Raw genomic sequence first — 21,776 nt, 5'->3', positions numbered from 1 at the left:
ACTCCAAAGGAAGCAGTTCAAATCTTTGCAACCCAGAAGGCATGGAAAGCACCACTTTGATTATTCAAACAGATAAAAATGCCAGTGTTTACTATGCAGACAAGAGAAGCTAACTTTCTAATGCCTGAACAGCAAATTTAAGTGTTACTTAAAATTTTTGAACAAGGCATTTTAAAAGTTGTTAGTTCTCCTTTATTGGGGTAGGTAGCAGAGCAGTACCATGAGAGGAGTAGAACGGGAAGAAGGCAGAATTAAGATCTTTCAGAGTTTTGGCCCAAGCCAGGGGACATGGGGGCATCATTTGAGCTCCCCGCCTCAGGTGCCAAAATGTTGTGGGCCAGCCCTGGGCTTAGCGTTGTTGTTTTTTTGTTAACGAATGGTTGTGAGAATGTTGTGGGAAAGCCTTGGCGAAGTGGTGGGCTTAGGGTTAGTGCTTGTTCTATTTCTTCTGACAGTGAGTTCCGTACTCTTGGGCCTTTTAACAGAGGCTACACATAACTGTTGATAGTGGTGGGAGGGGGCACAATTTAAAGGTTCTGGTGTGAACCCTGTCAGCAGAGTTGATGCGGGAGGGTGGGGCTGGGGGTGGGGGCACAAGCCGCATGACCTCACAATCACTCTCTGCGCCTTCTTCAGTGCAATCCCTCCCCCACTTTCAGCAGGTAGCTTGGGCTGTCCGGAGTGGGCTGAGCCCATGCACCCTGTCTGTGCTCCTCAGCTCCCACTGCCAATGGCATGTGCAGGAAGCCACTCTACCAGGCTGCTGCTGCTGTCTGTGTGGAAGGGCAGGTGATGGCAGGAGTCGCCTCCAGCCCAGGATGGCATCACTGGGCACTGGCAGGGAAGGGAAGGAGCCAGGCTGCACTGGACACCCCTCACCACTCTCTCCCTGGGCTGGGGTTTGGTGTCACCTCCTCCTCCTCCCCTCTGCCAGATCCCAACCACCCCTGCAGTTTCCTGAGGGCTCCACAGTGCACAATGCCTCCTTCACCCCCTCCTGCCTGCGCTGCAACCAGGGTACAGAAAGCAGCTGGCTTATATCGGTGGCCAGCAGCAGCCTCAGCGTTCACAAAACAAGATCCAGATTGGGAACCGCCAGCAAGCTGCCAGCTACCTTATTGACCCTGAATAATGTGAGAGGGTCTCTCTTTAATGCTGTTATTTGGAACATAAACAAACCAGATGTTGTTTTAAATAAAAGGCTCTTACAGTGTAAGTGAGATGCTGTGATCCTACAGAAGGTGCTCCCACCGCCACATCTGGTACTCCATCCTCATTGAAGTCCAGTACTGCTATGGCAGAACCGAACCTGCCTGAAGGCTGAGAAGACACATGTCACACTCATGCAGCTACGTAACATTTAAAAACAATAAAACAAAATCTTGGCATCTGCCTCCTCGAGAATTTTCTGTACAACAAACATCCTATGAAACAGCTGGAAATTCAGAACTGAGCAAAAAAAATCCCCCCCACAATCTCACAGTTCTTAGATTGTCAGTATTATTTACTCTTAAAAGAGCAGCTGAATAAACAGATTGTCCTGTACAGTACCAATATCTGAAGTGAGTACATGTGGGAGTGGTTTGTTTTGTTTTGACAGAGAGGGGGAGTTTAAAAAAAAACCCAAAAACATAACATGTTTGGTCTCAGCTCATTAATCTCATTAGGACACTGTTGTGCTACATCCTTTTCTCAGGTTTTGCTTATCATTTAGGTGATGCTTAGGATACCCACTGTTACTATCATTGTGTCTGTGAACCAATAACATTTATGTTAAAAAAAAAAGAGCAGAAGACACTTCACGACTTAAACACATTTGCTTTAGAAACTATTGTACTTAAAGTATGTGTGTGTGTCTTTCTGCTTCTTAGTAAGATGCTTACAACAAAACATGATCTTTATATTACTCAATATATCATCATCTAGTACTACTGTTCAATTTCAAGCCAAAGTCACTCACCACACTCTGTCACATCACAGCATAGCATTTCACAGAAACCATTTGCATGGTTAGTAAACTGCCCTATTAATGAGCCTAATAGAAACTGAATAATTTCATCATCTGGACCCATGGAAAAAAACCCTTGAGGAATTCCACCATGATTTCAACAATTTCCATCCCACCATCAACCTCAGCCTGGACCAGTCCACACAAGAGATGCACTTCCTGGACACTACGGTGCTAATAAGCGATGGTCACATAAACACCACCCTATACCGGAAACTTACTGACCGCTATGCCTACCTACATGCCTCCAGCTTTCATCCAGACCACACCACACGATCCATTGTCTACAGCCAAGCTCTACAATACAACCGCATTTGCTCCAATCCCTCAGACAGAGACAAACACCTACAAGATTTCTATCAAGCATTCTTACAACTACAGTACCCACCTGCTGAAGTGAAGAAACAGATTGACAGAGCCAGAAGAGTACCCAGAAGTCACCTACTACGGGACAGGCCCAACAAAGAAAATAACAGAATGCCACTAGCCATCACCTTCAGCCCCAAGCTAAAACCTCTCCAACGCATCATCAAGGATCTACAACCTATCCTGAAGGACGACTCATCACTCTCACAGATCTTGGGAGACAGGCCAGTCCTTGCTTATAGACAGCCCCCCAATCTGAACTAAATACGCACCAGCAACCACACACCACACAACAGAACCACTAACCCAGGAACCTATCCTTGCAACAAAACCCGTTGCCAACTCTGTCCACATATCTATTCGGGGACACCATCATAGGACCTAATCACATCAGCCACACTATCAGAGGCTCGTTCACCTGCACATCCACCAATGTGATATATGCCATCATGTGCCAGCAATGCCCCTCTGCCATGTACATTGGTCAAACTGGACAGTCTCTACATAAAAGAATAAATGGACACAAATCAGATGTCAAGAATTATAACATTCATAAACCAGTCGGAGAACACTTCAGTCTCTTTGGTCACTCAATTACAGACCTAAAAGTGGCAATTCTTCAACAAAAAAACTACAAAAACAGACTCCAACAAGAGAGTGCTGAATTGGAATTAATTTGCAAACTGGATACAATTTAACTTAGGCTTCACTAGAGACTGGGAGTGGATGGGTCATTACACAAAGTAAAACTATTTCCCCATGTTTATTTCCCACCTCCACCCCTCACTGTTCCTCAGACGTTCTTGTCAACTGCTGGATATGGCCCACCTTGATTATAACTACAAAAGGTCTGTCCCCCCAGCCCTGCTCTCCCGCTGGTAATAGCTCACCTTACCTGATCACTCTCATAGATACTAAGGTCAGAAGGGACTATTATGATCATCTAGTCCAACCTTCTGCACAACGCAGACCACAGAATCTCACCCACCCACTCCTGCGAAAAACCTCTCACCTATGTCTGAGCTATTGAAGTCCTCAAATCATGGTTTAAAGACTTCAAGGAGCAGAGAATCCTCCAGCAAGTGACCCGTGCCCCATGCTACAGAGGAAGGCGAAAAACCTCCAGGGCCTCTTCCAATCTGTCCTGGAGGAAAATTCCTTCCAGACCCCAAATATGGCTACCAGCTAAACCCTGAGCATATAGGCAAGATTCACCAGCCAGATACCCAGGAAAGAATTTTCTGTAGTAACTCAGATCCCACTCCATCTAACATCCCATCACAGGCCATTGGGCCTATTTACCATGAATATTTAAAGATCAATAAATTACCAAAATCATGTTATCCCATCATACCATCTCCTCCATAAACTTATTGAGTTTAATCTTAAAGCCAGATAGGTCTTTTGCCCCCACTGCTTCCCTTGGAAGGCTATTCCAAAACTTCACTCCTCTGATGGTTAGAAACCTTTGTCTAATTTCAAGTCTAAACCTCCCAATGACCAGTTTATATCCATTTGTTCTTGTGTCCACATTGGTACTAAGCTTAAATAATTCCTCTCCCTCTCCGGTATTTATCCCTCTGATATATTTATAGAGAGCAATCATATCTCCCCTCAACCTTCTTTTAGTTAGGCTAAACAAGCCAAGCTCCTTGAGTCTCCTTTCATAAGACAGGTTTTCCATTCCTCGGATCATCCTAGTAGCCCTTCTCTGTACCTGTTCCAGTTTGAATTCATCCTTCTTAAAAATAGGAGACCAGAACTGCACACAGTATTCCAGGTGAGGTCTCACCAGTGCCTTGTATTACAGTACTAAAACCTCCTTATTTCTACTGGAAATACCTTGCCTGATGCATCCCAAGACCGCATTAGCTTTTTTCATGGCCATATCACATTGCCAGCTCATAGTCATCCTATGATCAACCAATACTCCAAGGTCCTTCTCCTCCTCCGTTACTTCTAATTGATTCATCCCCAGCTTATAACTAAAATTTTTGTTATTAATCCCTAAATGCATAACCTTACACTTCTCACTATTAAATTTCATCCTATTACTATTACTCCAGTTTACAAGGTCATCCAAATCTTCCTGTATGATTTCTCGGTCCTTCTCTAAATTGGCAATACCCCCTTACAGTGTGTATGGTAACACCCATTGTTTCATATTCTCTGTGTATATAAATCTCCCCACTGTATTTTCCACTGAATGCATCCGATGAAGTGAGCTGTAGCTCACAAAAGCTTATGCTCAAATAAATTTGTTAGTCTCTAAGGTGCCACAAGTCCTCCTTTTCTTTTTGCGGATACAGGCTAACACGGCTGCTACTCTGAAACCTGAGTAATTTATGTGGCTTCCTGTTCTGTTTTGTACCTGGAGGAGCTGTGAATCCACAAAGAGCACCTCCAATAGGTAGGTTGGAGATTCCTAAACATGTATAGCACAATGTGCACCGCATCCTCCCCAAGCCCAGTGGAAATAGGTACTGAGCTCTCAAGACTCAAATTCATAAGTTGCGGGGTTCCCAGCTCCTCCAAGCAATGCCTAAGCAGTATTATAGCTACTATAGTCAGAGGCACTATAAAACAAGTAAGATAAATAGCCCTCGTGTATTCAAAAAGAAGCAAAAGGCAGTTTTCAGCCCAACCATGTAGTGGCCTGGTAGCTAAGTATAGATCCCATGGCATGGATAGACACCACCTCGGTGTCAGTTAAGGGTCCCAGTTTGTTTTAGTGTTAATTTGCCTGGTGGAGAGAAGAATAAATAGAACATCTTTAATTCAGCCACAAGGACCTTTTATAATAACAGGGATTGTTTTTCTTTAAATGCACATAACATCCTGATTTACAGGAGAGACATTTCAGAAACAATGACAGCTCTTTGTGAGAAAAAAATTAACAGCACCACTGATCAGTCAAGGGAAGGATAAAGGGCACTAACCTTTTAATAAAAAAATAAAGGCAAATTGTTTTAAATGACAAATATCTGACTTGATTCCCCACCTGACAGCCCTCCAGCACTTGATCCGCTTCCTTGTCTAGATCCATGTTTACTGGAGGCAAACCTGACCGATTACTGTAAACTATGTACACCCGTCCTATCTGAACATGGCCCAATCTGCTGTATCCTGGTGCTCCAACCACGAGATCCTCATAACCATCTTTGTTTAAGTCACCTGAGGTCATTGCCCTGTACATCAAAGGAGAAAACAAAAAGCATAGCATCAATTACCACATTGGTTCAGCAAATGTAAACATTCACATTTCAAAGCTAACTGGTCACTTTCACCATCTCGTAGTCCTACGAGTCTGTAAAGCCATTTTCCAAGTGATTTAAACTTATTGAATCTCAGACCTATTCTGTTGAACTAAACTGACTAGAGCCTCTGAGGTGCAGCTTCTATTAACACGGCTGTGAGCTGCATGGATTGCCATCAGAAAGTGTTCTTATTTACTGAATTGTAGCATTTGGCAGCCACCAAGCAGTGTCTAAGACAGAAACAAAGAAGCATGACAGAGTGCTGCTCACATTCGCTATGATTTGTGCCTCAATTTCTGATCTGTTCATTAGACTTGGTTTGGTGAGCCTCAGTTACTTGATGGAGCTCACAGAGGTTGACAGAGAAAGAACAAACTAGCATTTATTTAGTAAATTAATTTAATACTGGTGAAGGGTGCAAGATTAACAGCCCTGGAGACTGAAGTCTCCAGTTTTTATCCCAGAGCAGATACAGCAAGACTAGCAGCAATGCAAGCTTCCTCCATCTCTCTTCCCCATTGCATGTCTGTCATAATCAGGATGGATCCTCTTCTGGAGAGGAGAGAGGGTAGGTATCATTCTCCATGCTGATTCAGTCCTTGGTTTCTCTACTAAAAATGCTACCAAGAATAGTGTCAACTGAGATAACCCATTCATGTCACACAGGCTATTAAATGGTCATCAGATGGTGATGGTCATCATGTTGTTCAGATCCAGACCCAAATCTGGATCCAAGCTTTCCCAAAGTTTGTACATAATCAGATTTTGAGTTTTGGTCTTGTTCATTAGATAGGGGCTAGCTACAAAGTTTTGATATAGATCTGAACATTCCCAAGCACTGGGGTTATCTGGAACCAGGGTTTTGCTTTGGATCAAACTTTGATCATGACTTTCAACCAATATGGATGTGGTCAGCAGTAAACCAGTGCCCCAAAGTCAAAAAGGCTCCACATCTCAATACCTCATAGCAATGCCAAGCTAAAGTAAGTTGTTCTGCAGCTGCCAGCATTTGCATCCTGGTTAATATGGCCCATAACTGTATCTTTAAAATCTCTTCAAGGAATAAAGACTTAATACTTTTGTTGCTGCTTAAAATATTCACAAATGAAGAGAGAGGGAAAGGAGAAAGGAGAGAGAAATCTGCACCAACCATCCAAGCCTGGCATAGGATGATTTCAGGAAGTATGAGGCTGTGGGCTTGGAGACGTGGTTAGAGGATTGCTGATGCATGACTGCAAATGCTCTCCTGACATTCTTTGCAAAAGCACCATTAATAAAGTGGAGGGACTTCTGAAAGAAAAGTAAAAATTTAAGAAATATGGGAATAATAATACAACATCCACAAACATCCACAGTGTATTTTCATTACCAATAGGAACTCTGAACAAATAAGGACCTGATCCAAGCCCCATGTAGGTCAGTGGGAGTCTTTACATTGATCTCAGTTACTCCTGGGGGAATTCTGTGCCAAAAAATTAAAAATTCTGCACACACTATTTTAAAATTCTGCATATTTTATTTGTCAAAATAACACAATATAATCACTCTGGTTTCAGTTATTTCAGTAATTTATTTAAACTACAATACAACAGATGGAGAATGGAAGTGAGGAACATTGGAGGAAATACCCAAAACCCCTTGCCTAATAGTAAGGTAGCTAGGTTTGATCCTTTATTTCTAGTTATTAGTCAGCAAATATACGCAGCCATGCGCTCGGGGTTACATTATAGGTAACTGAAGAGCAAGTGAGGGCTGTGGAATCAAACTCACAATTTATATTGGCTACTGACCATTTCCAGAAAGGTCAGTAGCAAACAGTTCATGGAGCACATTTTGACAGGAAATTTTTTCAGTGCAAAAATGTAGACCTGTTTTAATCACTAATGCACCATAAGCATTTATACAGCCATTCTGTCCTTTATACCACTCTGGCAAAGTAAAGGAGCCTTAAAACTTTTACACCTGTTTTATATTCGTGAGGGGAATTCATAAAGGCAATGGGACAATTCACTAAGCAGGCAGGCTGCTACATTCTGCTCTGCCTGAGGGGACAGAGCCTTCCCCATGCCTACTTCCTCAGAAACACCCCGAAGCCCTGTCCCTACATGCTGAGCACGCTGCAATAAAGAGTGAGAAGGATAGAGTGTGTGTCTCTCTCTCTTTTCCTCTCACATGCATGACTGCCAAGCGCCTTCCTCTCCCCGCCCCCAGAGGTGATTTATGTCTCAGCCAGCTGCTCTGGGCGCCTGAACCAACCTGCCTGCACTGCTGGGGAGGGGCATGTGACTGCTCTTGCAGCTTCCCTTTGCTTCCCCATCAGAAGTCATTTTTCAGTGGGGAAGCAAAGAAATGTGCCAGGGACATGAATTCTGCACACGCACAGTGTCACAAAATTCACCCAGAAGTATGACTTAGTGGACTTTGGATCAGGCCCTTAGTGCTGCTTCAGAAAGAGGCAGAACCCTAAGAAATCCAAAGCACAACTAGGAAAGAATTCACAACAGCACTAAGAGTAGGATTTCTTCTTGACCCGTGCGGGCAACCAGCTGCTGCTATGAAGCATGAATATTAAAGACATACTGTAATATCATTATATACAACAACATAACCACTGTTCCAATGTGTAAAATGCTACCATCCCCATCTGGAGACTCTCTTCCCTCCTGCAATGTACCAGACTGAAGAACTAAAACAATTGATAGCAGATCCAAATTTTGCATGGCCCATCTATCTCCCCCTGCACTATTGATCTAAACAGACTTACTGTTGCCCAGGATTGCATATTGAAATAAACTCCTTTCTCCGTATAATTTATATTCTTTTCAGTTGTTTGTGTGAGTGAAGAAGTCACACTCTTGTGCTGTTCCTTTTTGGACTGTATAATTCTGTTGAGATAAAGAGGCAGTAATAATTAGAAATGTTGCTGAAGGGACAATTAACAAGATAAACCCATTAAATGCAATGTAATGACTGGACTGAAGATTTTATGCCATGATTATAGAATGAGAAAAGCTGAAGATCATGCCATATGCCATTCAGGTGGCCGTTTACCCAATATTTATAGTAAAAAGATCTTAGAACCAGGTTCACTACTGAGTTACATCAGTTTAACTCTATTGATGTTAGTAGAACGATGCCAGTTAACACCAGCTGAGAATCTAGTCCTTGGATATTACCTATTACATCAGCATCATTAGGTGTTTTCCCCTCATCATCAGTATTATTTTTACTGGTTCACTATAAATGTGTAAGAACAACATTCAAACCATGTTGTCTACAAATGGATTTGAATTGAGATATTGTACACTAGTCACTTGAACCTGGGTATTGAAATTCTTTTCTTTTAAAGCCAGAAGCATGCAAATTCTTTTATGAGTTATTAGTGATCTTGATAGCAGTAATACACAGACAAGCAAATAAATGATTTGTGAAAGTTATTACTAGAGTATATTTCTAAAATACTCTACTTGCCTTTCCTCAGGCTAGTAAATCCATTGCCATACACACATTAGACCAAATCCTGCTCCAATTTATACTCTGTTGAAGTCATTTGAGTTGCAAGGAATGCAAGTTAGGGTTACAGAAGATTTAATTGTCTCCCCTGACTAACACTGGAAGCAGACAGGGGGAAATAAAATAAAATAAAAAGCTAATCTCTTCTAACTTGAAATCCAAAATAACAAAGTGGTAAGATAAAGGTAGCGCAGCTCTCACACCTCCAGGCTTCCCCAAAATGTGAGATTTATACCCATATCTACCTGTCAAGCAAAAATCCCCAGTCTTTTTCAGTTTGTGCATGGGGCATTAGTTGTTTGTTTACTAGTGAGGGTGAAGAGGTTTAGGTACAAATGGGAAACACAGCCCTCAGAGGAAACTCCTACTCCTCTGCCATCTTGCTTTCTCTCTTTCTCTCGCTACTTCTATTTGCTGATTCTCTTCTCCATCTCTATCAATTTGCTTTTTCTCTCTCACCCCCCCCTACATGTTAGCTCTCTGTGACCCATTTCTCTATGCTGCCCCGCCCCACTCCATTGCCTCGGTACCAGTTAGATGCAAACTGAACTGAATTACATACGAAAGCTTCAGATATACAGGCTGAGAAAACTCTGAATCTTTTTGTTATCTAAACTAAATATGTTATTTATCCTGAATGTAATTCCCAGGATTAATTATGAATTCTTGGAATAAAAATATACCCCTTAGAGTGTAGATTTTAGTGGAATGATCTGAATTCTTATGATCAAAGTTTGACTAACTCCCGTGTCTCTGATGTTCTTAGGTTTGACTCATTGCAGTTTCAGTTCAATGAGAATTCACCAGTAGTACAGAGGCCATACACAACACAAGCAGGAAGTTAGCTGTGGAATGGATGTGCAGGTGACTACACACCCTGTGTCCTACAGAGCTGGACTCCATATGCACGTAGACCAACATAGTAGGGCTTTTTGATGTTAGCTGTGTGAGAGACAGGTGTATTGCCAGTGAGCCACCAGACCTCATGCGTGGGTGTGCAGATGTTGCACTCCTACTCCAATCCAGGTGCTGGAACAGCAGTCCCGAGAGGCAGAGTGCTTACTCCATACCCTATCCACTGGCAACAAGATGAAGCCCTTCCCATCTCTTACAAAGTTTCCCTATACAAAGCAAATTTATTTGGGTTGGGGAGGGCCTAAGTTTCACCCAAAGGAAAGATCAAACAAGTATCTCTCTTCATACATGAAGAAATTTCTCCCCTGGAGTAGAGTTTTTCCAAAAAGGAGAAGTGAGGGACCTTGATAGGTTACCCATGTAATTGGATTTCCACACAAATGGACGTATCTTCTTTCAGAGGTAAATCTTTGTAGCTTTCAGGATTATACTTACATGTTGCTGTTCTTGTGCTCCCCATTGCACTCTATAAATAGAGGGTTCTCAGGTATGAAGCAGCCACTGAAGAAATATTGAAAACACACAGTTTTTTATATATTCTAATGGAAGTTAAACTAAATAGAACTTTCATCCATAGAGATTCCTCCTCTGGGAAGTGAGGTCATCTCCCTCAATAGCCCCTGCTTATTCAAAATTAGGGCATTGTTATATTCCTTAGAAATTCCTTTTGTATTTTTTTAAGTTGTTGATGAATTATTTAGAATCCATAAGAATTCATGTGTGATTATGTAACAACTTAACAACTTAACAACTTTGGCACTAATAACCGGCTAATCCTAGTAAGGTAAAGTGTTTTTAATTAAAGTGACATTTTTCAAGCATGTAACACAACAGATTATAGGATTTGCTTTTTCCAATTTTTCATGCAGTAACATTATTCATCTAGACAAACAGTATAATTGTCTGAGATCTGCTCTCCACAGGAAGGATTGTGAACCTATCTGGGCAAAGGTGAAATATTTGTGTAAGTGGTATTATAGTGATAAAGTTTTCGATGAAAATAATACCAGCTAAATACGAGCCTGAACTTGCAACTCTTAGACAATTAGGGTTCATTTTAACTCTCTCTGAACTCAACGAGAATCTTCTGATTTCACTGGGAGTTGGATTGGGCCCTAAGTCTCATTGAATTCTAATTAAGTAAGTTCTTCAGTTTTAGGCTCCAATTCTGGAACTGGGCCTGCTTCCTTGAGAACAAGTAAACAGACTTCATAACTTGAATACAGCAAAGGTAAATTATCTGACTTTACTGTAGTCTCATAAGAGGTGCATCCTAACACATAAAACAACATCTCACCTGGTCCCATTTTCTAACATGTGGCTTGCTAGCTGAAAAATATTATTTGACCAGAATGCCATGTCATCCAGTCCTCCAAGGAAATACTCATGGAACCTCTCCACCAAAAATGGAGATTTGCTAGCATACGATGGGAAAAGCTATGAAACAAAACACAGTATAATTAGTGAAATGGTTCAGTGTATCTTAACATTAATAGGTACCTAGTTGTTAACAAGAAAAAAAAATAAGTTACCTTGGCAACAGCAAGCATTTCTCCATGCCTGCAAAAATAAATAATCTTCAGATACATGTGTTTCATTAACAAATAATATGAAAATACCCCCATTTCAAAGCCTTTGTGGACCCCTATATAATAACCCAGTATTTATCCAACTTTAAGGATGGTAACTTTGAGAGATTTCTTTGTTTGTTACTATATCATCATAAGATCTGTGACATCAGAGATTGTGATCTTGATGGTATTTCTTAATATTTGTGCTTTCTACACTGCTCTGCAACTCAGCACAACGACAGGTACACCTACACTCCCTGCAGCGCAGGTATAAATAGCAGTGTAGAATGTGAGGCACTCCTTAGGCCAATAAAGTAAAGACATACCTGAAGCCTGTGGGTAGATACCCACGTACACATGGCTCTCTACTTGCCAAAGCATTGCCTCCCCAATGGTGGAGGGAGGCAGTGGGGAGTGGGCAGTGGCTCAGCAGCAGAAGGCTCATTCTTTCCCGACTGCCTTTTCCTGCCAGAGCCTTTACTTGTTGCAGCGAAAGTCTCTGGCAGTGGGAGAGCTGCTGAAGCCTTTCTCCACTGCCAGAGCCTTTCACTGACACATGCAGCTACACACGGCATCGTGGATGCAGCTTGCTTTTCACTGTGGCATGTAGCTACATATACCCTATATGTAGCCGCCACTGTTGGGTAACGTAGACATAGCCAATTAGTAAATAATTGAATTAATGAACATAGGTAGGAGACTCAAAATATTCTAAAGTAGTCATTACCGCATTTCAGGTTCTCTTAACTAAGAGGAACAACTTCACTTCCTATCCTTCAGACCTGTAGTATTCTGGAAGTGTCTGCATTGGTGTAAATGTCTGTGGGCAAGAGAGCTAGCTATAGCTACACATCTATATTGCACTCGTCATTGAAGATCAGTTTTACTGCTGAAGTGCCACAACATGGCCATGCTTCAAAACATTGCTGTTACCTCGCAACACAGGCCGGTTTATGTTGTTAAGACATACAGCCTAACTATTGTATTCATCATATACGTCATATTCATTTATAAAATGTAACAACTGTGAAACTTAGATACAGATCCAAACCTTCATTCCAAATTTCCCCAAAGTTCAAGGGTGTCTGAGAGAGAAGTTTGAGTTTGGTTAATCTCTAACATAGAGATGCAGGTTCAGTGATTTACTATGAGAGTTATTATAATTTTTCCCCATATGTTTTGTGAAATAAGAAGTTCACAACTCAGTGACTTACAATTCGAGAAACTGCAGGTAAGTACAGTCAATAATTGTGCCTTCGGTTATTACTTCTTGGCCATAATATTCCTTATAGATAGCTAGCAGGTCTTTGACTGGTACATACCTAAAAAACAATACTGAGGTGTTATAACTAATATTTCCCATTTAACCCAATAAAACACGATTCATTTTATATAACTCCCTCCATGGGATTCTTGGCTAGTAGATCTGCCTAGTCTTGGACTGTGTCCTCTCCTCTGTCCTGTCCCCAGCCTATCCCTCGCCCTGCTAAGATCAGCCTATTCAGAGCTAGCACAATTGTTCCTACCCCACCTTTAGCACAGACCTATGACAGGGCTTAAACAGTGACAAGGACCTTCTGCACTGGGATGAACTTCACCCTATGTCACACAAAATAAGACATAATCAATGTTTCAATGTAATTGTTAAATAAGAATACTGTACCTGAAAATTGTAAGTTACAAGAAAATGTCTAAAACTGTTTTAAAATGCACCTGATGTTGATGTATTACTCTTGATTCGCAATGTCGAGGTTTAATTGAAGCAAGTGTCCATTTGATGTTAATTTCAAATCTTCTCTTAGTGATGTTCAATTTATGGGACATAAAATAACCAATAGGGACTACTTTATAATTCATTACACAATGAAAAATATTTAAATACTGACAACCACACATCTTTATTTCTAAAAAAAACTAGTAAGAATTTGCATAAAAACACCAAAACATAGCTAAACTAAACAGAGGTATCCCATATAAAGATATTGCCATTGAGTTATATAAAGAACGGCTGGGACTTTCCAGCAAACAATTTTTAAAACTAATTTTTGTAGTTGTTGGTTTCCTGCGTGACCAGTGTGAATATCCTCATCTCTGTGTGTCAGTTTTCTCATGTGTAAAATGGGGATACTGCTACTTCCTTTCTCCCTCCCCGTTGTCTGCTCTTCAGGGCAGGGACTCTCTCTTACCCTGTGTGTGTACTGTGCCTAGCACAATGACTTTCTGATCTTAGTTGGGGCCTCTTGGTGCTACAATAATACAAATAAATATTACTTTATTAGAACATCCTGAAATTATCATCTACACTATGTGTTATGCGTGCAGCAAAAATTAATGAGAGTATTTCTTCAAAACATTGACAGCTTAAGCACATTGCTCTTACCAGGCTGCTTTCAGGTAACTAAAATCAAGCTCAAATTGGCTTAATACGTCACCTCCTACATTTAGAGAGAGGGGAAAAAAATCAGTTTTACTATATTAGCACACAACCTCAATTTCTTTTTTAAAATGGTGTCTGTCACTGGGCGTTGGCAGTACTCCATGTGGCTCCTGTGTGTGTTAATACGGTAGAGTTCCATTTTAGGTATGTAAATATTTCTGACTTGGAATATGTTGCTGGTATACTTGCAAGGAAGAGTGAGGATAAGCATTCTGCATTTCCAGAACATGATAAAAGCATTATCATATTTAAACTCAGAGCAGTGACTCAGTTTAACTTTGAAGTTCTCCTGCTCACATTTTGGCTTTAAGTAGGAATGGCCAGGTTCTGCAGCATGTCTTCTGAGAGATGCACAGCAGCTGCAGCCCCAGGGTGGGAGGGCAAAGGTGATTTTATGCAGAATCTGGCCATCCAGAATCTGTTGCCAAAGGGAGCCAAAATGACATAGGCAGGGATGGGGAGGGAGAAGTGGCACTACCTTAATTTACAACAACACCTGCATTGCAGCCCAGAATCTACATAATGCTGAACAGTTTGGCATTCACCCTTCCTATTTCCAGCCACCATCCACATGGGTCCTACACCAGGGCTTGCGGGATGGTGGAAAGGAGACAGGACAGGGTCCTTGTGGCTCATTTCTGATTCCTGTACACCATCAGATCAGCATACAGGGGGCAGAATCATCCCCACAATTTGACTATGCACTAGATTGGTATTCACAGAGGGACTGGGACCTCATTGGTTCATATCAGTCAAAATAAAAATTACCAAAATCACCAGTACGATGAGCATCTGAGTATGAGCCATGAAAATCAATCTGGGGAAAAATTAAAAAAAGAATATTTCATGTATAAAACCAATTACAATAAGCCAATTTTGCTCATCCTTCAGTACAAACAGAAAAGGACAAGTAAAGTGACACTAAAGTTGATACGCCCAAAATTTAGCCAACTTTGTCCTGAAAAATGTTTTTTATATCAGTGTGTGAAGTTAAGCATGTGCACATAAGTCTTTCCAAGGTCAGAGACCTAGATTTTCCCCCCGGGGTTAAAAGCCTATTTGTAAATACAAGTTACCAATACCAATATCTACAGATATGATTAACTAACAAAAATGATGTACACTTACTTCTCCCATGGTCCTTAGAAATCCTTGATCAATGCCCAAGCTATGCCAGCTCACATCTGCCACCATATGTGAGGCAATTCCAAACAGGAAAGCCACCAGTTTCTCTGTAGCCTAAACAACAATAATATGTACGTAGTAATGTCCAATCACTTTACTACAGCCCCACTATCTTTAAAAAAAGTTATTAGCATTTCATCTGCTCAGTGCATTAAATAAATATACAATTCAGCAACCATTTCTCACTAAGGGCTCTATATTGCAAGGTGCCGAGAACTCTGGCCCAGAACCTCAAAGGTATTTAGGTGCCTAACTCCCACTGATTTCATTGGAAGTTAGTAGCCTAAATACGTTCAAAGATCTGGGTCTTTGTTCCTGATCCTGCAAGGCATTTAGTTATATTCCTAACATTAAGTACTGCATTAGGTCCAAGTCTACAGAGTTACATGCTTGACTTTACTGATGTCAGTAGGCCTACTCATCTGCTTTGAGTTAGGCATATCAGTGCTATGCTGGAACAGGGACAGAATATTCAGCATGACGACATCCTTCAAGACTGAGCCCACTTAACCATACTTATGCTAGTAGTCTCATGGACAAGGCAGTGGAGTACCTGGGCAAGCACTACTCAACATAAAGGTAGAAGAATAAAGCACTGAATAATTTCAGAGGAATTCCTTTGTCACTTAGGAATAGACATATCCACTTCTAATACAATATGATATGAAGTCCCACCTTGTGTCTAATTAGAAATTTATTTCAAGCTTTCATAGGCAAAAAGTAGAGAAGTTATTTGTGAACTCATTCCTCAGCAGTGTTGGTTGAGTTTCTTCAAGAGTCGGTGGTCTTCCCTAAACCACGATCACTTTTAGAGATTTTTTTAAAATATGGAACTGATACATTTTTCCTCTCAACAACTTTACAGCTCATGAAAGTTAAATAATCCACATGAATAGTACTGTTCAGAGCCAGGGAAAATGCAGGCAGCCTCTGTGCAAGCTCTTTGCATTCCTAAACCTGGGAGGTTTGGGAATGCACTTCAGAGCTGATCTATAAAATGCCTTGAATTGCTATTGCAATTACTGGATTCTCCTGAGCAAAGACTGGCAACATTTTACAAAACTGGTAAACTCTCCAGGGGGCAGGAGCTAGGATATGACCCCCAAGGATATGATCCAGCTGTGGCTGGAAAAAAACAACAACCCTGAATGTGACCCATGGCCAGAAAGGGTTAAACATCCTGCAAAATAAATGACTCAAATTCAACCCTTAAAGACATGTGGGGAGATAATGTTTGTGGTTTTGTGTATTTACATATGTATGGGCAGTGGTCAACAATGTAACAAACAGTACCTGTCTATGCCATATTCTGATAATTCAAAGATCAAAAGAACATCCTAGCATTTAAATGAAGTGTAAACATGGGATAGCTCTGTATTCATCCCTCTTTGAAATGTATAGCAAATCATTGGTGAATGGTGGAGGAACAGGGGATTGTTTTATGTTAATTCGTATAGCTAAGTACTGATGATGGACCCACTTCAAAGACCTGATTACCTGTTGCTCCCCAAGGGGCTCCAACTTGTCAAAGAAGACCTGAAATTATATAAAAGTTCCTTGGGTCCTGATCCTTTTTATCTCAGATCTGCTTAAGCTTCATCCAGGGAAGTTTGAGTTGCAAGATGAGATCCCAGTTAAGATGGTACACCCTGAATATGATATGACATTGGACTATAACCAATGAGCTAAATTTTAAAGGAACTCTTTGCAACTACAAAGCTCACCATCTCTGCTATGTATCTGAACCTCAAGAATTGAACTCATGTCTATGTATATTGATCTTTTAACCATACTCGCTCCCTTTTCTTTTTAAATAAATTTTAGTTTAGTGAATAAGAATTGGCTGTAGCGTGTATTTGGGTAAGATCTGGAATATTCATTAACTTGGAGGTAATGTTTCTGATCCTTTGGGATTGGTAGAACCTTTTCTTTTATATGATGAAATAAGATTTTCAGAGATCTTCATCATATTTGACTTAGGTACCTGGATGGAGGCCTGAGACTGGGTTACTTTAAGGGAACTGTGTTGTTGGTATCTGGGCAACCAGTCAGGTCATCATAAAGAAGCTGTTTTATGCTGGTTTGGTAAATCTAATTATTAAAAATATCCCCCAACTTTGGGGATTATCTGCTGCATTCTTTTCAGTTCACCCTAATTGAGTGACCTCAGCTGGCCCCCACTGGGACCCCAATCACACTGGTATCTGAGAGTTCTATCTCAAGATCATGAGTGAGACTTAATTTTACTTTGAAATCGCTGTCAGCCCCGGGCAACTGGGCTCTGACTGACAGCCTGGGAAGTGGGAGAAGGTACCCCATTGCAGCCTCGCCAGGCCTGGGGAGGGCAAAGAATCCTAAAAGGAGCAGAGGTGAGGCTGGGAGAGCTGAACCATCACCTGGAGGCAGCTGGAGGGCTGATGGGGCTGTATTGATGGTGGGTTCTGAGCAGGTGGGGGTGAGTGCTGGGAGGGTGAACTGATGGGGTGGTGATGACAGAACTGATGGGGGATTGGGGAACAGGATTAATTGCTGGGCAGGAGAAAAGCAGATGTGGGGGTGAGAGGTGAAAAGCAGATGTGAGGGGCCCAAACCACTTTATCTAGTACATGTCGGAAAGTGGGCAACACTAATTGTCACATGCACACACCCTGGTGATCGGCAGGGGAGTTCAAATATCAAGAGACCGACCTAAAAAACATAATTTTTTTTTAATCTTGTGATTTTGTAGGGTCCAACTCATGATTTTTGATCTCTTGAAGTTGGCAGTATTGTTTAGGTGAAAAAGATGGTTGGTAGAGGCTTTAAAGAAGCCCATGCAAATTCAAGGGGTTTTCCTACCTCCTCCCAAGGCTGAGGATACTTCTTCCTGATGTAATGGATACTAGTGTTGAGAAATGGTGCCCAGTGAGTGTCTTCAGAAACATGATGGAATATTCCTGCAACATCAAAAGACAAAATTATACCTTGATTTGAACTGCTCCACATGTTGGATTTCTGCTCAATTGCACACTGAAAGAATGTTACTTTTGAAACGTTTTATTGTACCAAGAATCACTGAAAAGCATTTGTGCATATTTTATATTGTCAAAACAGATACTACATTTACCAGCCGTATTTTTGATGGAAACATGTGGAAGCCTTATTCCAAACCCCGCTCTGTCCTCATGGATTGTGAGTAAGTGAGATATAGAAAAGGATATTACACCTTAAGGGGAGAAGTCTAGCAGAGTGAAGAGAGCGGCTGGTGGCCAAATGAATGCACTCGATTTTATGGTAATACAAGCTAGTGGGGAATCCAGGCAAATCAAAATCCCATGCTTCAGGGCATGAGCTGACTTCCACAGGGGTCTGGAAGGAAACGGTACATCAACTGTGTCATCAGTTGCAAAACTGATTAGGTATATTATCAGTTTGTGTGGGGAGATTAGGTCTTTGTCTGAAGTATCAATCTCTGGCCTCGCTTGGACTTGGACAATTCAGATCTGGTCTCACCTGATAGTGAGCCAGGAGAGCAAATTCTATGTGCCTATGTAATGCTCTGGGAGTTCATTTTACAGTGCCTAGTAGCGTAACTTTGAATTCTATCCAAGTGCAGCTCTTGTACTGGGGGAGGAAGAGAGCAAATAGATTTTCTAGAATCCGGAAAGAAGATGGATGAAAAGAACATGATTTTTTTGTATAAATGCTAACAAAATCGACAGGGTCTCCTGGATGATTTCACTGCCGACTATTTTCCTTACACTTTTAAGGGGAGATGAATTGGAAGCATGGGAAGATGTAGCTATTGGTACCAATCATGCCAGTTGTAGTAGTAATTTTTTTATATGGACTTTTGTTCTCCAAAAAAAAAGGATTAAGATTCAAATTGATTTCAAATAGGCCCCCAAACAGTCATGAGATAAGCTATGTCTACACTGCAGCTGTGCCACTGTAGCACTTCTGGTGAAGACACTCCAAGTCAATGGGACAAAGCTCTCCTGTCGGCTTAACTCCGCCTCTGTGAGAGGTGGCAGCTACGTCAGCAGGAGAAGCTCTCCAGCTGGCATAGCACTGTCCACTCTGCTGCTTAGGTCAGTATAACTTATGTTGCTCAGGGGTGTGGATTATTCACCCTCTCCTGAGCAACGTAAGTTTTACTGAAGTAATGTGTAGACCTAACTTAAGAGCAAACTGACATGTGTCTGTGACAGGGTGCTGAGTGAGAAGCACTTAATCAGCCCCTGCCACTGCAACCCCAATCAAGGGTAATGGATTGGAGCTGGCTGGATAGCCCTGTGTCTGCCTGGTAATGGGCAGCACCTGCCAGCCTCATTAGCCAGGGTTATTAAGGCTGGGAGGAAGCCAGAGGAAGGAGGGAAGAAAAAGACCAGGCACAGAGGGAACTGGGAGCTTTCTGGTCTGTTGCTGGCCAGGCCTGCACTTGGCAAAGTTGGCTGCGAAACCCATACATAGGTGGAAAGCAGTGGCGGGAAAACAACTGTAAATAAAGAACACTGGTGTTGCATCAAGCGAGGTGTTCCTGACTGATTAGAGAGGGCAACAGGGGGCCAAAACCAGAGAGGCCCAGTGTGCGCCTCGCTACAGTGCCTCTCCCCCCACCTCTGCCACCATTTCCAGCTCACCCTCCCTTTTGTGTCCCATTATGCCAGTAGAACTTTAGAAGCCAGGCATGCCCAAAAAGCTAGTAGAATCTATGAACCTTAAGAGCTGATTCTTTCAGAGGATTGTGTCTCAGGAACCCCTTGCTCAAATAACCCCAAATGTGGATTACTATCCCTACCCAGAGCTCCAGGAAGCCACGAAATTTCAAAGCAATCCGAGGAACCATGCAGATTTTAGAGCATTTAGAAGAGTATCTTTAAACAGAAATTGTTCTTATCCTTAACTACAGCTCCACTATAATAAACCCTCTTCTTACCATTCCTGCAGATAACAGGATAAAAGGCATCAGGATAAAGGCTCCCAGCCTGAAATGCATCCTGGTGGTTTAGTAACAACTGTGAGAGGAAAGGATGAGGGAACAAGAAATCAGAATACAATTAACGACAACAGAAAAAGGTTATTCTGAATATTTAAGGTGCAATGAGTCAAAGACAACATTTACACTTCAGCAAGATATTGCCAAAGTAAAACTAATAGTCAAATACATTACTTCAGTTTGCAAGATTAGAGATGGGGCAGAAAAAAAAGAGAGTCTAAACTAACTAGTTTATATTGTAGTGATTTCAAAAACAAACACACAAAACAAGAAACAAAAATATTTACATTATATAACAAAAAATAAAATATTGGACGGACACTTAAGTAAAACCAGTACTCTGAGAAAACACCAAATAATATAAATAGGACTGTCGATTAATCACAGTTAACTCACACGACTAACTCAAAAAAATTAATTGCGCTTAAAAATATTAATCACGATTAATCGCACTGTTAAACAATAGAATACCAATGGAAATTTATTAAATATTTTGGATGTTTTTCTACATTTTCAAATATATTGATTTCTATTACAACACAGAATACAACATGTACAGTGCTCACTTTATATTTGTATTTTTGATTACAAATATTTGCACTGTAAAAATGATAAAAGAAACAGTATTTTTCAATTCACCTCATAAAAGTACTGTAGTGCAATCTCTTCATTGTGAAAGTGCAACTTACAGATGTAGAATTTTTTTGTTACATAACTGCACTCAAAAACAAATACAATGTAAAACTTTAGAACTTGCAAGTCCCACTTCTTGTTCAGCCAATCACTCAGAAAAACAAGTTTGGTTACAATTTGCAGGCGATAATGCTGCCTCTTCTTGTTTACAATGTCATCTGAAAGTGAGAACAAGCATTTGCATGGCACTGTTGTAGCCAGCATCGCAAGATATTTATGTGCCAGATGCACTAAAGATTCATATGTCACTTCATGCTTCCATCACCATTCCAGGGGACATGTGTCCATGCTGATGATGGGTTTTGCTCCATAACGATCCAAAGCAGCGCGCACCAACATATGTTCATTTTCATCATCTGAGTCAGATGCCACCAGCAGGTTGATTTTCTTTTTTGTGGTTCTGTTTTTTTACAGTGCAAATATTTGTAATAAAAATAAATATAAAGCAAGCACTGTACACTTTGTATTCTGTGTTGTAACTGAAATCAATATATTTGAAAATGTAGAAAACATCCAAAAATATTTAAATAAATGGTATTCTATTATTGTTTAACCATGCAATTAATTGCACGATTAATTTTTTTAATCGCTTGACAGGCCTAAATATAAATAATAAAATTTATATTGCATTGAAGGATACCAAAAGCACTTTAAACACACTACAGTAAAAACTGTGTTATCCAGCACTTTTAGCAACCAGAAAGCTCTATTAACCAGCATTACTGGTATCTCCCAATACAAATCTTCAGTCTAGTAACTGGGACTAGTGTACTGCCCAGGAAGTTATGCAATTGCACATTCTGCACTCTACTTTTATGCAAAAGAGGCAGAAGATAAGTAAGCAAGCTGATAT

At 41.0% G+C, this 21,776-nt stretch overlaps 1 protein-coding gene across 4 annotated transcripts in view; it reads right to left on the bottom strand.

Annotated features, from left to right (window-relative positions):
* The window catches only part of GPLD1 (glycosylphosphatidylinositol specific phospholipase D1), a 41,144-nt gene that overhangs the window by 13,847 nt on the left and 5,521 nt on the right, over positions 1 to 21,776 (bottom strand). For 3 of the 4 annotated variants that reach the window (XM_073331876.1, XM_073331877.1, XM_073331878.1), the window contains exons 3-15: positions 20,171 to 20,249; positions 18,091 to 18,188; positions 15,196 to 15,306; positions 14,836 to 14,884; positions 14,011 to 14,065; positions 12,845 to 12,952; positions 11,592 to 11,619; positions 11,357 to 11,496; positions 10,495 to 10,560; positions 8,396 to 8,516; positions 6,782 to 6,921; positions 5,376 to 5,562; positions 1,210 to 1,320 (exon numbers count right to left, since the gene is read on the bottom strand). In XM_073331876.1, the coding sequence (XP_073187977.1) occupies positions 1,210 to 1,320; positions 5,376 to 5,562; positions 6,782 to 6,921; positions 8,396 to 8,516; positions 10,495 to 10,560; positions 11,357 to 11,496; positions 11,592 to 11,619; positions 12,845 to 12,952; positions 14,011 to 14,065; positions 14,836 to 14,884; positions 15,196 to 15,306; positions 18,091 to 18,188; positions 20,171 to 20,249 (1,293 nt within the window). The remainder of the gene's footprint in view (positions 1 to 1,209; positions 1,321 to 5,375; positions 5,563 to 6,781; positions 6,922 to 8,395; positions 8,517 to 10,494; positions 10,561 to 11,356; positions 11,497 to 11,591; positions 11,620 to 12,844; positions 12,953 to 14,010; positions 14,066 to 14,835; positions 14,885 to 15,195; positions 15,307 to 18,090; positions 18,189 to 20,170; positions 20,250 to 21,776) is intronic. The other variant, XM_073331879.1, reaches the window with a different exon arrangement.

This window comes from Lepidochelys kempii, chromosome 2, assembly GCF_965140265.1.
Source record: "Lepidochelys kempii isolate rLepKem1 chromosome 2, rLepKem1.hap2, whole genome shotgun sequence".
Lineage (NCBI taxonomy): Eukaryota > Metazoa > Chordata > Testudines > Cheloniidae > Lepidochelys > Lepidochelys kempii.
Note: the sequence above shows the minus strand (reverse complement) of the source record. Positions and strands in the feature narration are given on the sequence as shown.